Source organism: Hydra viridissima, unplaced genomic scaffold (genome assembly GCF_058129835.1).
Source record: "Hydra viridissima isolate aposymbiotic clone 2 unplaced genomic scaffold, HvirCarnegie_v1 scaffold_2, whole genome shotgun sequence".
Lineage (NCBI taxonomy): Eukaryota > Metazoa > Cnidaria > Hydrozoa > Anthoathecata > Hydridae > Hydra > Hydra viridissima.
The window spans coordinates 14,973,233-14,987,208 of NW_028324301.1; the positions used below are offsets into that span (position 1 = coordinate 14,973,233).

Below are 13,976 nucleotides of genomic sequence, written 5' to 3' on the forward strand. Positions count from 1 at the left end.
AGACACAAATCCCATTCAAAGTCATATATTCATCTCATTTATCAAATACTGGGGACTCAAAATCCTGTGCGATTTTACATAAAAACAAAATAATGTAAATTGGAGCATTTTACTTGAAAGTAACTCACTTTAGTTGATTTCTCGTATTAAAATGACTCGTAATAACACTTGCCGCGAAAATTTTTGCTAAGGATTTACAAAAATTTTATCGGTTTTTATCGGTTTTTTTTATCTCCCCAAGCAAAAATAATTTTTGCCGTGGCAAAAAGCCAATCTTGATAAAAAAAAAAAAAAAAAAGCCAGCGGTCCCGTTATCATTTCGCACTTCGTTGTTTAAATGTATGCCCAGTCATGGCTTTATTTTACTCTAAAAACTCAGAAAAATCTATAAAAAACCCATCTGTTCATATCACTTTACCAATATGTTGCCATATATGTTTAAGCAAGGTCAGCAAGCTTTACTTATTTAAATCTTATGCCATTAAATATAAATATTAAAATGCGTATGTTAAATTATAGTTTTTACCAACTTTATTATGTATTGTAAACTGTTTTATATGCATGTACTATTATGCAGTGCATAACCATTATTCAGTACATACGCAACAGTATTTTTTTTATATACAACGTCATAGACCTAAATCTCAAAAACTTTTGTGACAGCATTTCAGACCTAAGTCACAAAAGTTACTGAGAATTAGGTTCGTAATGTTGTAAATTATATATATATATATATATGTATATATGTATATATGTATATATGTATATATGTATATATATATATATATATATATATATATATATATATATATATATATATATGTATATATATATATATATAGCTATTTCAAATTGTATTTATTTCAAATACAAAATCTCGCGCTCATATAAGAGTGAAATAATATATATATGTATATATATAATTTTGAAACTTTAAGTACCAGACATAGTTGTTAATAGTTAATCTAATATTTTAAGGTTCAAAATTATATATATATATATATATATATATATATATATATATATATATATATATATATATATATATATATATATATATATATTTATAAATTGTTTTGAGCCTTAAAATATTAGTTTTATCTAAAATAACCTTTTATGCATAGTGTTGTAACTTTTTGTTACTGTTTTAACTATCCTGAAACCAGTCTCTACCCCTAGTAAGATCCCTGGTAATTTAAAATTGAATCATAAATAACAAGTTTATGCATATTAGTTTTTAGTAATTTTCTAAGATATTGTTGGCTTGTAATAATATGGTAAAATATTTATTACTATATTTTTAGCAAATCTTTGACTTGCACACAGAGATTAGTTTGCTGTGAGCAATTGTAACCCTTATGAACCTGGATCTTTTCTCAGCCTTATACACCATCATTGAAGCTCTTGTGACCCTTTCACAATGCATTTGATAGATTGACCATAAACAAGAAAGCTTGGCACAATATTTGGATTGTTAAGAAACTGTATTAATATCCTGTTTCTATAGACAACCAAGCCTTAAAATGTTATTTTGATCTAAAATATATCTTTTTTTTTTTAAATTGTTTAGATCTGATAGACTTCCAGCTTAAGTATTTATTCTTGGTATTCTTTTTTTTTCTGTAATTTCTGTCTCCAAACTTTTTCTCAATTCTTCTCTTACCTCAAGATTTTGGGCACTAAAAATCTTATTTCTTTTTCATCTGAACTATAAAGGATTGTCTGAAGAATGCTTTCATTTTGTGAATTCTAGGAAGAGAACTCACAGCAATACAATATCCTGCACAAGTCTGTTCTGGTTCCTCACCAGGATTTAAGGATATTTAGTGGACCCAAACTCAGGCTGTGTTTCATTGCAAACATTTTTTAGCTTATAGATATATTATACTTTTAAATATAAATTTTTATCAAAATGTGTGCATAGCTTTGTTTTCTTTTTTACTAAACTATGTATATCACCTTAATTTCAAACCACATGATAGAATAACTCCCATAGTAAACTCTGCTAACAACTCTAAGTTGTTAATTCAGAGGAGAGAGGAGTTCTTCTCTTCAAATCCTTCTAATCCTTGCTCAGAGCACCAAATTCTAAGAAATTCTGCTTACAATATTCGCCTATCTGGCATAACATGTCAATTTGGACCTCCTTTATATCATCAGAGAAAATATCTGATACCACTGCTCTAGATATTTTGTATAAATATTTCTGATCTGTAGGCAATATATTTACAACTTCATTCTCAAAATAAATAAGCTCTGCAACAATCAAACTGAGACATTTTTTTAGTAAAAGGAAGACTTAGTTTGTTAATCAGTTGTCTAATGTTTCATTATTACCATTATTATCCATCAGCCATCGTTTTGCCATCAGCTATCTTTAAATACCTGAATGGCAACTTGTTGGTATGTAAAGCACAAATAATCCAGGTTAGTTTAAATATTAGTTTCTTTCTAAATATTGAATAACTCCTCCCTTCCATTCTCATATGATTTTATATTCTTATAAATTATGACTATATATACAAAATAAAAGTACAGCAATTTAAAGGAATGAATAAAACAATCTGTATTAAGGTTGGTTGAATCTCCACCAATTGGAACTGATTGACAACTTAAACTCATGTTTTATCCATTCAAATTGTTATTGAGCAATATGTTCAGCAAGTGTTGAATCTCCTCTCTCCTCTTAATTATTTACAAAGTGAAATAAATACTTTCCACCAGGGTCAGAATTGATATAATAATGACCTGAGAATTTTTTTTGGTGTGGTTTACCATCTTCATCATATAAAATGATTTTTGTAAGATTATCTTCAAAAATCATTTTATATGATGAAGATGGTAAATTTGAATTTTATAACTCTTTGTTTGATCTCTCAATTTTTTTATGATCTAGAGGTAGGCTTATCAGGAATATTCTTAATAAAGTGTGCATCCTTGGCTACTTTTATGTTGCAACTGCCTATTGGTGCAGCTGCTCTGTTACACCAAATTTAATGTTGACAAACCAAAATAATATATATTTAGGGTCTTCAGTTTAGAAATCTTTTGTATATTTTAAGAACAATTGTTGTCTTTATCACTGTTAACACTATCTGACTCCAACTATAATTCATAAGATTCCAATTCTAACTCTTGTTGATTTATCCTGTTTTCTTTCTTGACATTGTTTCTGTCTTTTAGCCTCTTTTTTATCAACTGATCTTATTTGCATTTCACTTTTACAACAAATTTTATTTATTTTCACCTTAAACATTTGTAAGAATATGATGATTCTGGTTATAGCCATCACTGTTTGATTCTCTGTAGGATATGATTGGATATTTACACCTTTCTATGTCAAATACACTTAACTGTAAAATTAACGCACCACTGATAAATTCTGAGTTATTTGAAAAATATTATGCAATTCTGATCACACAAAAGTGTACAGAAGACCAAATAAAAGATATATGGCTTATAACATTCGAGAAACCACTTTATATGGAGGCAGCTCATTGATGGTAGGGGCAATTCTTAAATAATGTTAGTATTAAAGTTTTGGATCAGCCAGCTTCCAGTCCAGGTATGAACCCAATAGAGCATCTTTGGGCCATAATGGGATGCCTTGCTAGAAGCCAACATCCACCACCTAACAGCCTATACAAGCTGCAGTAAAGTCTTATCCGTGTGTGGGAAGATATCCCTCAAGGTGTCTAATTGAAAGTAGGCCACAGCGCTGTCAGGCTGTAATAAGATCAAGAGGTGGTAACACTAGCTATTGATAAGTCAAAATTATTTCAATTTAAGCTGTATTAGTGTGCATAACAATAATAATGGTTTTACTTTATTTTGTTAAATTAACCATATTGTTGGGTTTAGTTTTTTTTTTTGAAAATGGAAATGTACAAGTAGTGTCTTAATTTTGTGGTTAAATGTAGTTTATCTAAAATCAGGTTATGATTAGAAACTTGTTTTTCCTACCTAATGACAGATGAAATGCTTCCTTCCAATCATTTGCTGTTCTGTTACTTCTTTTATCTTCTTTTATACTGTATTTTTACAAATTGTAACTTTATCACTAACTTTATCACAAGTTTTGTAATCCATACTTTATAATTGTATACTTATTTCTATAGAATGTACACATGCACTTTTAACTATTAATTATTTTAACTATTGCAATAATACTGAAATAAGTAATTAGTAAACTTGTTACTAATGACCTGATTTTGATTAATATAAACATAAAAACTATGGAACAATCATGATATGATTATATTCATATTACTTGATTGTTCCACAGTCTTTTATACAGAGAATTAATTTAGACTGGTTTTAAGATCATCAAATTATTTGGTCCTTTTATGTGCTAAAGTCTTCATATAACTTCAGTTTTAGCATTTTAAAAAAGGAGCCATGTGTTCATAGACACAAAATCAGCCAAGTACGTGTTGGCACAGTTCTCCCCTATGTGTACTTAGATGGCTTTTTGTCTTCATCTTTGCTCTATGAGACTGATGATTAACTGAATGATGTATAAGATGTGGAGGCCTCTTCTTCAATATCCTGTCTGCACCTTTTTTCCTAGATTTTTCTGTGCTCAGATTGGGCTTTGTAAGCTGCATGGATCTTATCAACTGATACCATTGTTCTTCTCCCAGACTCCCTTTGTGCAAGAGGAAAATTCTGGTCTTCTTCATTTGTAATAACAGACAGAGCATTTTCACTATCAACATCTAACAGATTTTTCAGATATTCTTTTAAAGCATTTACTTTAACAGATTTTTGACCACAACCTTTCCATCTAAGATAATGCCAAAGGATCTAAATTACCATGTAAGGTAATTTACCTTTTGACATCATCCAGATGCCTTAAGAGAAAAACATCTCTAATCTAAAAAGAAAAATATATTATTTAATTATGTATACATTGAAATTGTAAAGGCAAAAGTATATTTAGTTTGAATAATTAAAAAAGAGAAGGGTCAATTTTCAACAAATACATATATCAACCATACAAACAGTTGTGAAATTCATTTAGTTCCACATTTGTACAAGTCAGCAGTGAAAATTATACTAAACTCTAGGATCAGCTGTTGGTGTAAGTTTTTCATACAGTCTCTCCTGAATTGCTGAAAAGCTAGAAGCATTACATGGGATTGGCTAAATTTAAATTTTTGTTTTAGAATATTGTTTGACAGATTCTTAGAGTCAGAGTGTAATTTTAAAAACAATTTAATCAAATGTAATTAAACTTAATGCTAATGTGCAACCTCTAAATGATTTTCAATCCTTAAGATTTTTTACGCAGGAAATTTTTATCCTAAAAGAAATTCAACCAAATTGGTTCCCCTGATGATTCTTTATTTATCATTTTTGCTACATAGTTCAGGACCACCCTATTGTACATATATATATATACTTATGTAAATAACATACATACATACATACATGCATACATACATACATACATACATACATACATACATACATACATACATACATACATACATACATACATATTTACATGCAAATGAGTTATCACTTTTCTAAATAGCATTTTTAAAAGTTTTAATATTTTATTTCATGTGTTATTTACAGTTTTTAATTTTAGGTAAAAGATCCTGTTTTATGCTCTAACAACCATGTTTTTTGCAAGTTTTGTTTGGATGAATGGTTAAAAAACAGTGAAATTTGTCCAGCTTGCAGAACTTCCATAAATGAAGAGAAACCATATAAAAAGATATTAGGTAAAGATGATTATTTTAAGAATATGCAATTTATCTTAAATATGCATTTAAATATTCTGATAGAAGAACCCCAACACATATGGTCATCTAAATTGAGGTTGGAAGATAGAATATGATAACAAAAGTCCTACTGGTAGTTATTTTTTATCAACATAAGCTGCCTAATAACAAAATTTTTTCAAGTTTTCCCTTTTATATGAGGACCTTGTTAAATCATAACACCTTCAAATTATGTTGATAGTAATGCAAAGAGACTGTTTTATACATACATACATACATACATACATACATACATACATACATACATACATACATACATACATACATACATACATACATACATACATACATACATACATACATACATACATACATACATACATACATACATATGTACATATAATCATTCATACATATACACATACATACATTTCAAGTTGTATTATCTTCAAATACAAAATCTCATGTTTGTATAAGAGTGCTCAATATTTTGTATAATTTAGAGCAATATATATATATATATACACTGGCGAGCAAAAAAAAGTGAACAGCGACTGCTTACGCATAAAATGAAAGAGCTCTGGTCAGAAACTCATACAAGCTTGTTTATTTTTGTTCGTACTATCAAAGAATTTACGTTTATCTTTCAAAGAAAACATGAATAAACTTCTAAACATTAGATATGAATACAGTGCACGTTGTCAGCAAAATCTGTAGTTGATATTAGAGCGTGGGTGAAATAGGTCGTATTATCGCTATATTATTATTATAAAAAATAAAAGGAAAAAAATGTCTCCAAATAAAAGGTAATTTTTTTTTATTTTTATTTTGGTTATTATTTATGCCTCTAACTTATTTAAAACGAAAAATCCCCTTTAATTTTGATGTTATTGGATTCTTATGAAAAAAAAAATATTCATTTAGAATACATAGTTTATCATTAAATAAATATTTTCTTCATATATTACTCTAAAAATATTATCATTTTTCTTTCACAGAGGACCTCATTTAACAATGGAACAAAAAGGAATCATTGTTGGAATGAGTGCGTCCGGTAAATCGATACGCCAAATTATTCAAATTATGAAAGCTCAAGGTGTAAACATTAGTGTTGGTGGAGTTCACAAGATACTTTCATGTCAGAAAAACAATAAAACAACAGCTAGAAAAAAAGGTTCTGGCAGACTAAGAAAAATGACGGAAAGAGATTGTCACAAGTTAAAATTCAATGTTTTAAAAAATCGAAAAACCACTATGACGCATATCGCAGAAACTTTTACGTGTTCTGATGATAAAAAGGTTAGCCGATGGACAATTTCGAGGCGTCTTAAAGATCAGGGGTTCAAAATACACCCATGTAAAAAAGTACCTCTTCTTACAGCACGCCATAAAAAGGCAAGGTTAGCTTGGGTAAAAAATAATAAAAACACAGACTGGACAAAAATATTATGGTCAGATGAATCACGATTTTGTTTGCATTCAGATCGTCCACAGATGTGCATTAGACGTAAGAGCGAACAATTAAATCCAGATTGTATTCACCAAACGGTAAAGGGTAATCTTGGAATTATGGTTTGGGGTTGTTTTTCTGCCAAAGGTGTGGGCAGATTGCATAGAGTCGAAGATGGATTACGAATAAATGCCAAAGAATACATTAGTATTCTACAAAAATCTTTGCTGCCCACATTGGAAGAATTAGAAGAGGATGAAATTAAATTTCAACATGACAATGCTACTTGCCATACGTCTAAACAAGTTAAAAAATGGCTCAAGGATAACAATATCTTCCTTTTTGAAAATTGGCCTGCCCAAAGTCCAGACCTTAATCCCATTGAAAATTTGTGGGACTATATGGATAAAGAGGTCCATAAAAATAATATTTCATCTTTGGATGATCTTTGGGCAGCCATAAAACAAGTTTGGGTTACGATACCTGACCGTTTGATAGCAAATTTAATTGAGTCGATGCCGCGTCGATTAAATGAAGTGATGAAAAATGGTGGTGGCCACACAAAATATTAATTTTTTTTTTCAAAATGAGTCGTATATATGTGTATGTATATGTATTTAATATAAGCGATATGTTATATTTTATGTATTATATTTTTAATTGATTAATAATACATAATTTACTGAAAAATTGTACTGTTCACTTTTTTTTGCTCGCCAGTGTATGTATATATATATATATATATATATATATATATATATATTGAGATTTTATAAAATGAGTGTTTTAGTTTTCACAATTTGATATTATCTGCATAATGGTCTGATTACATACAAACCTAGTATATAAATTATTTTTTCAATAATTGTCAGACGTTCTAAATAGATGAGCTTATGTTAGAATTCAATTATTACTATAAGACTACATGTTTGTTGAAAAGTTCAATAGGATGTTATTCTACATAGTAAAAAAAAGAGTTTAAACTTTGTATTCAAGGTAGTCTTGAAGATTCTTCTAATGTCATTATGAATGATCCAACCATAAGAACACATATGAGGCGCACAAGAATGAAAATGATATTTGAAGAATTTCAGGTCTGTTAATGTTTTAGTTATTCATATGCAATAAACCTATTTAACATAAAAATTGCTATTACAATATTTTTCATAAGAGTAAATCTATGCTGTTATTTAGAGTCTTCAATTATTAGTTACTAGCATTTTAAAGTTAAATTGAATAAAGTGTGTAAATGAAATAAATTTTAAAGTAGAAAACTTTAAAATTTATTTCATTTACACACTTTATTCAATTTAACTTTAAAATGCTAGTAACTAATAATTGAAGACTCTAAATAGACTCTAAATAACAGCATAGATTTAAAAAAGAACTTATCAATATTTGTTTTAAACTAAATAATAATTCTAAGACATCAATATATGAAGATAAAATATTTCAAAGAAATTAATATGTTCCTGCAAAAATTTGATAAATTATTGAACTTACGCTTTGGTGGTCCTCATAAGCATGTGTACAGCAATATAACCATAGCTATTTGATGCTGTTTTCCATGAAGTTTTCAAGTCTTTGATGTTTCTTCAGAGTGTTTCTACTTTTTTTCATTTTTTGTTTAATTAATCACCAGTACTTTTCAATAATTCTGAATTATTGGAATTTTTATTGAAATGGTGGGAATGTTATATCTAAAGCATTAGCTGCTTTATACAACATTCACACCATTTTGTTCATGCTTTTTCATAGCCAGTTTATAATAACGACTTGTCAAAGTCAAATTAGGCCAGAACAGAGGATCATTATCATGTAATTTAATGAGGTAGAAGATGTTTTTGTAAGCATTTTTTAACATATATTTGAACAGTAAATACAGATTCATATAAGGTACTGATTTTTTGTCACAGCTGTAAATACCTTGCCAAATCAAGGCTCATCTAACTTGAAAATGAATGTATATATGTTAATAATTGAATGTTATACATGAACATGTTTTGTGCATTTAAATTATCTGCTTCTCTTCTATATTTGAATAAATAAGAACAGCCCCAGGAATTTGTAGAGAATTGTACTTGAAGCAAATTTCTTTGTCTTCAATAAAATGCAGAAATTTTTGTAAACATAATTGTAGTATAACTTTCTGCAACAGGTTCTTTTTTCTTGAGTTTTAACTTTTTTTTTTGACACCTTTTGTGATTTAAAGGAATGAAGATAAATTTATTTCAAACCTTTTTGTTGCATGTTTCCAAAGTAGTAGACCTGGGTTAATCTTGAAACCATTAGTAATTTTTCTAAACGGTTTTTTATTTTGAAATCCTTCTATTTTTCCACCACCAGATGATTGTTTGAGAAGCTTTGTTTTAAAGAAACATGGAATAACATGACTATTTGTTTAGGGATGTATTTGCAACACCTTTGCTATTAAGTTGTAGTTTCTATTAGAATTTTTCATATATTTGTGCTTTTTTTTTTTCTCTCTCTCATTTTTAAAATAAGTTTTAATTTAATGGGAAAACTGAAACATGTTGAAACCACAACATTTTGTAAACAAAATACAAATATAATTAAAAACTCATTAATACAAGAGCTAAAGAAAAGGCTTCTTTATTTTATCACATTTATTTTCATCAAGTTTAGTTAAGTTAAGGTTTAGATTAGAAAAAGTGAAGAAAAAAAACAAACAGAAAAACAAATCAAACATTTCAGTGTCCTCCTTTTGCTTGATAGCAAAGAAAAACTGGTCTCTGTATTGATTTTACCAATTTCATGCACATTTCAGGTGGCACCTTCAACCAAATCTTGTTTAAAAGTTGCTTCAAATGCTCGGTTGATTGAAGTTGATAGTTTACTAATTGAGCATTGATCCATTGCCTAATCTGCTACTGGCCAAAGCAAATGTTCTTTGCACTATTTTTGTCTTTTATGTCAGTTGATTGACAGGATAGACTTTCTTATTGCAATATAAGACCCAATACCTTTTTTTTGCTAATGTTCTTCTAACGAGTTCTCTACTTACATTTTAATTAGAAAAGGATTGGTTAAATATTTGAGCTAGCTTTTTGTTGCTGAGCCTTTTCTCTACTGGTTCAGAATATGCTACTTTTGTCATGGTCATTAAACTTCAATGGTCTTCCAGAACAACTCATGTCAACAATTTCACCTGTCAGCTCCCAGGTTTTCACTATTTTTTGCATGCAAAATTCAGAAACACACACAAATGCCCTATTTTAACATTGCTATAGTTCTTCTATTTGACTAGTCCAATAATTGATGTTCTCTGACACTGCTTTTTGAGCCATATTGTAAGTTATTATTTGATGATTTTTAGCCATTAAAATACTGTTTTGTAATGTTAATTATTTTTCTAGTTAAGCATCATGTATATTCAGTAATTTTATCTATTAAAGCTGTAATTAAGTAAAATAGTTAGTGATCAAGTGTAAAAAATATATAGTTAATAAGCTCAATTAAACTTTTATGTCATTGGTAAAATAGATTGTCTTGCTTTCAAAGAGCTTTATAAAAGTTGAGTAGTGTGTGTGAATATTTTAACAAAATAATAATAATAATAATAATAAGTTTGAATTCTTTTTTCATTAAAATTTAATATGAAAAAAAAACCAACATTTTAAATGAATATCTTAATTAAACCTTTATGTATAACTGTATAAAATACCTTAAGTTCCACACAGTATTAACAAGTATAAGAAGAGATTCTTCTAAAGATGTCATCTATTGTCTAAAAATGTCATCTATTGTCTTCTAAAGATGTCATCTATTGTCTAGATATTAACTGTATTTTTAACAGATAATTAAGTGTATTTTTAACAGATTTAAATTGTCAATAAAATATATATATATATATATATATATTTTAATTTATTTGTAAATTTTGATTATCTATATGAATAAGTATTCATATAGATAGTCAAAATTTACAAATAAATTAAATAAGTATTGGTAGTCTAAATGTTTATATTATCTATATTGCAATTTAGATATCTATATCTTTAGAGTCTATGCCTACACCACATACAATCATCTATGTTTATGTTTGATCTATAGTTGGTTGCTTATTATTTATGCTATTTAACCTTCTTTATTATAAACAATTTTTCTTAGAATGATATGGATTCTCTTGAGGAAAAGTTAGGACAGTTGACAAAAGAAAATGAGGCATTAAAAGAGATTAATACAGATTTATGCAACCGTATTAATCAAAAAGAAGAAAAATCCAAAAATATAAGCAAAGAAGCTGAAGAAATATCTACTATTTTGAAATTATCAAGCAAGCTTCAACAGATGATAAGTGCTAATGAAGATCTCTCAAGATCAAATATTGAACTCAAAAAGGTAATTTTCTTCTACTGTGTGTTAAAAGTTTCACTTACATTACAGTTTCACTTTTAGAAATGAAGAATTAAACTGATATTTCAATGATTTTTTTTTTTTACAAATTAATTATAAAAAGTATTAATAAAGCAACATAAGTTATACAAATACTGATTGCTTTTCATATTATGCTTTATAAGTGTTTGTAAAGCATAATATGAAAGCATATTTTAGCTGATGTCGCTGATTTTGTGATGAAAAGAAAATAGATTTGTAGGCATAGCAGCCGAGAGAAATTTCGGGCCCCGGGGAAGTTCTCTTAAGGGGCCCTCATTGTGATCAATTACATACCCAGGACAAAAAAAAGCGTGCTCTGGTCATTGAAAATGAAAAATAAAAGTTAATTAAATCTTTTAAAAGTCAAAACTATTTAGATATTTTAAAAATTACTTTAAAAAATTGTTTGTGCACACGCGGGGCCCCGGGAATCTTCTCCGTCCACCCCCCTCTCGGCGGCCATGTTTGTAGGTCATTGATTTTTTTTTACTGCTTTGATAAGAAACTTCAGCGTGCGAAACTTCAGTTAGTAACAATTAAATTTTTTCTAGGAGTTACAAATCTTAAGTACTGAAAAAGATGTTATGATGAAGGAATTAAAAAAGTTGCAAGAAGACTCCAACTTCACTTTATCGCCCCATAAGTATTTGCTATTTTTTGTGCTAATTTGGAGTTGATGATTTGAACTTTGTAGTTTTTAATTTCGGATTTTATTTTTAAATAAAAAATCTACTTTTTTATGTGAACTTTAAAAGCACGATCTTTAGGTATAATAAATACGCTATGGTAGCACTACAGACTAAAAATGATAACTATGAACGGGAAATTCAACAGTGGATGAAAGCACTTAAACGAGCAGATAATATTATTGAGGAACTTACGATAGACTTGGAAAAGTACAAAAATATAAAGCGTGCCAATGCGCCCTCAGGAATTGATTTATTTTCTTTACATGACAATTTTGCAAACAGTTTGAGGTCTCGAAGTTATCCGTCGTGTCTTGAACATGGTAGTTTAGCTAGTCCCTTAGAAAGAATTCAAATGCGTGACGAAATTGCAAGTGACAACAATCCTTCGGTATCTTATCTTTATCCAGCATCTTCTAAACTTGTTGAATTAACAAAAGCTCATCTATTAGAAGATAATAGTTTGTCTTCCGTACGTAATTTGTTTCCAGATTCCACAAGGCGCGAAAGTCATACAAACATATCAATGGACAGACCGAAATCGTGCAATCAAAGTGGAATCAGAACAAATGATGCCTCTTGTTCGAATTATATCGATATTTCTGGTGGGCAAAATTCGTCAAATTTTTCACTAAACGATACGCAGAGTTTTTCTTCGTCGTCAAAAAATGCCTTATTTCCAGATTACGAAAGTTCTCCGTTCAAAAAGATCAAAGTTGAGAACGATTTGTGATCCTTTTTTTTTTTTTTAATGACAATGTTTATTTATGATATGCAATATAGATTTATTATATATTTATTTAAACAGTTATAAAAACTATAATTTTTTGAACTATATTTTAATGTCATCTTAAAATAATTTCTAATTAATATACAATTTTATACCGTGTACAAAAGAAATAATCTTGCAAAACCTTGGAATGAAAAAGTAATTAAACCAGTTGACGCGAGCTATAAGACATTTTGAAAACTGTTACACGCTGTGAAAAAATTGCATAAAAAATTTGAACGAGTTTCTTCATTTGGAATTGATAGGGAAGATAACAGACACTTTATCATTAATACTTTTACACGCTAACAAATAAAACTATAATGAAATCTAAATCTGTAGAAAATCAAAACATGAACCTCTGGTTTAATATTTTAGGGTAAACTGAACTTGATATCAATATAAATACTTAAAAACAGTATCTATTTTTGCCTCTTATTTTTTTACGCTGGTAAAAAGTAAACCACTGTTGAATAATCCGGATGCGAGTGTTATCTCACTAGCTTTTCCAATTTAAATAAAAAATCTAAATAAAAACTGGCAACACGGGAAATAAAAATGTGAGCTTATGTTCGATATTCTTTTATTTTTAATATTAAGATGGTTAAAAATAATTAAGTCTATATCTTCACGATAATTGTTCATCTCCGTTAACCGATAAAGTGAAGGCTGATCCAAGTTTAAATACTAACTCTAAGTTAAAATTTAGTTCCTTATAACCTTTTTTTCATAGAAATCGACTAAGGTGCTAACTTATAAACTGTTTAAGGGTTAAAACGTCAAAGTATATCTTTTATAACTTGTGAACCACGTTGGTCTTACAAAAAACAGAAAAAAAAATCACAAGGCTGTTGGTAAATCGTCAGGTTAGAATTATTTTGTTCTATCTCCAATTTTAAACGTTGGGAGAAAATGAATTGTTAATTTTACTAAGTAATGAT

The 13,976-nt window shown here is 28.5% G+C and overlaps 1 protein-coding gene and 1 pseudogene across 2 annotated transcripts in view; one reads left to right on the top strand and one right to left on the bottom strand.

The window, feature by feature from the left end:
- LOC149892170 (uncharacterized) overlaps positions 1-12,583 on the bottom strand; it is a 21,136-nt pseudogene extending 8,553 nt beyond the window's left edge. Inside the window, exon 1 of the transcript XR_016450305.1 lies at positions 12,462-12,583. The product of XR_016450305.1 is annotated as an uncharacterized LOC149892170 (transcript). The remainder of the gene's footprint in view (positions 1-12,461) is intronic.
- LOC145194202 (ORC ubiquitin ligase 1-like) lies at positions 290-13,044 on the top strand. The gene is made up of 6 exons (XM_090077604.1): positions 290-447; positions 5,597-5,732; positions 8,179-8,276; positions 11,314-11,544; positions 12,132-12,223; positions 12,348-13,044. The coding sequence occupies exons 1-6, from the start codon at positions 352-354 to the stop codon at positions 12,997-12,999; spliced, it is 1,305 nt and encodes a 434-aa protein (XP_089933730.1). The 5' UTR covers positions 290-351; the 3' UTR covers positions 13,000-13,044.
- Positions 13,045-13,976: the final 932 nt, after the last annotated feature.

What these genes read in the sequence shown, in the direction of transcription:
- LOC145194202 (XM_090077604.1), top strand. Translation starts at nt 352, where the DNA reads ATGGCTTTATTTTACTCTAAAAACTCAGAAAAATCTATAAAAAACCCA. An exon ending in TGATATTTGAAGAATTTCAG is followed by an intron (nt 8,277 to 11,313) that starts GTCTGTTAATGT and finishes AATTTTTCTTAG; the next exon opens with AATGATATGGATTCTCTTGA. An exon ending in TTCACTTTATCGCCCCATAA is followed by an intron (nt 12,224 to 12,347) that starts GTATTTGCTATT and finishes CACGATCTTTAG; the next exon opens with GTATAATAAATACGCTATGG.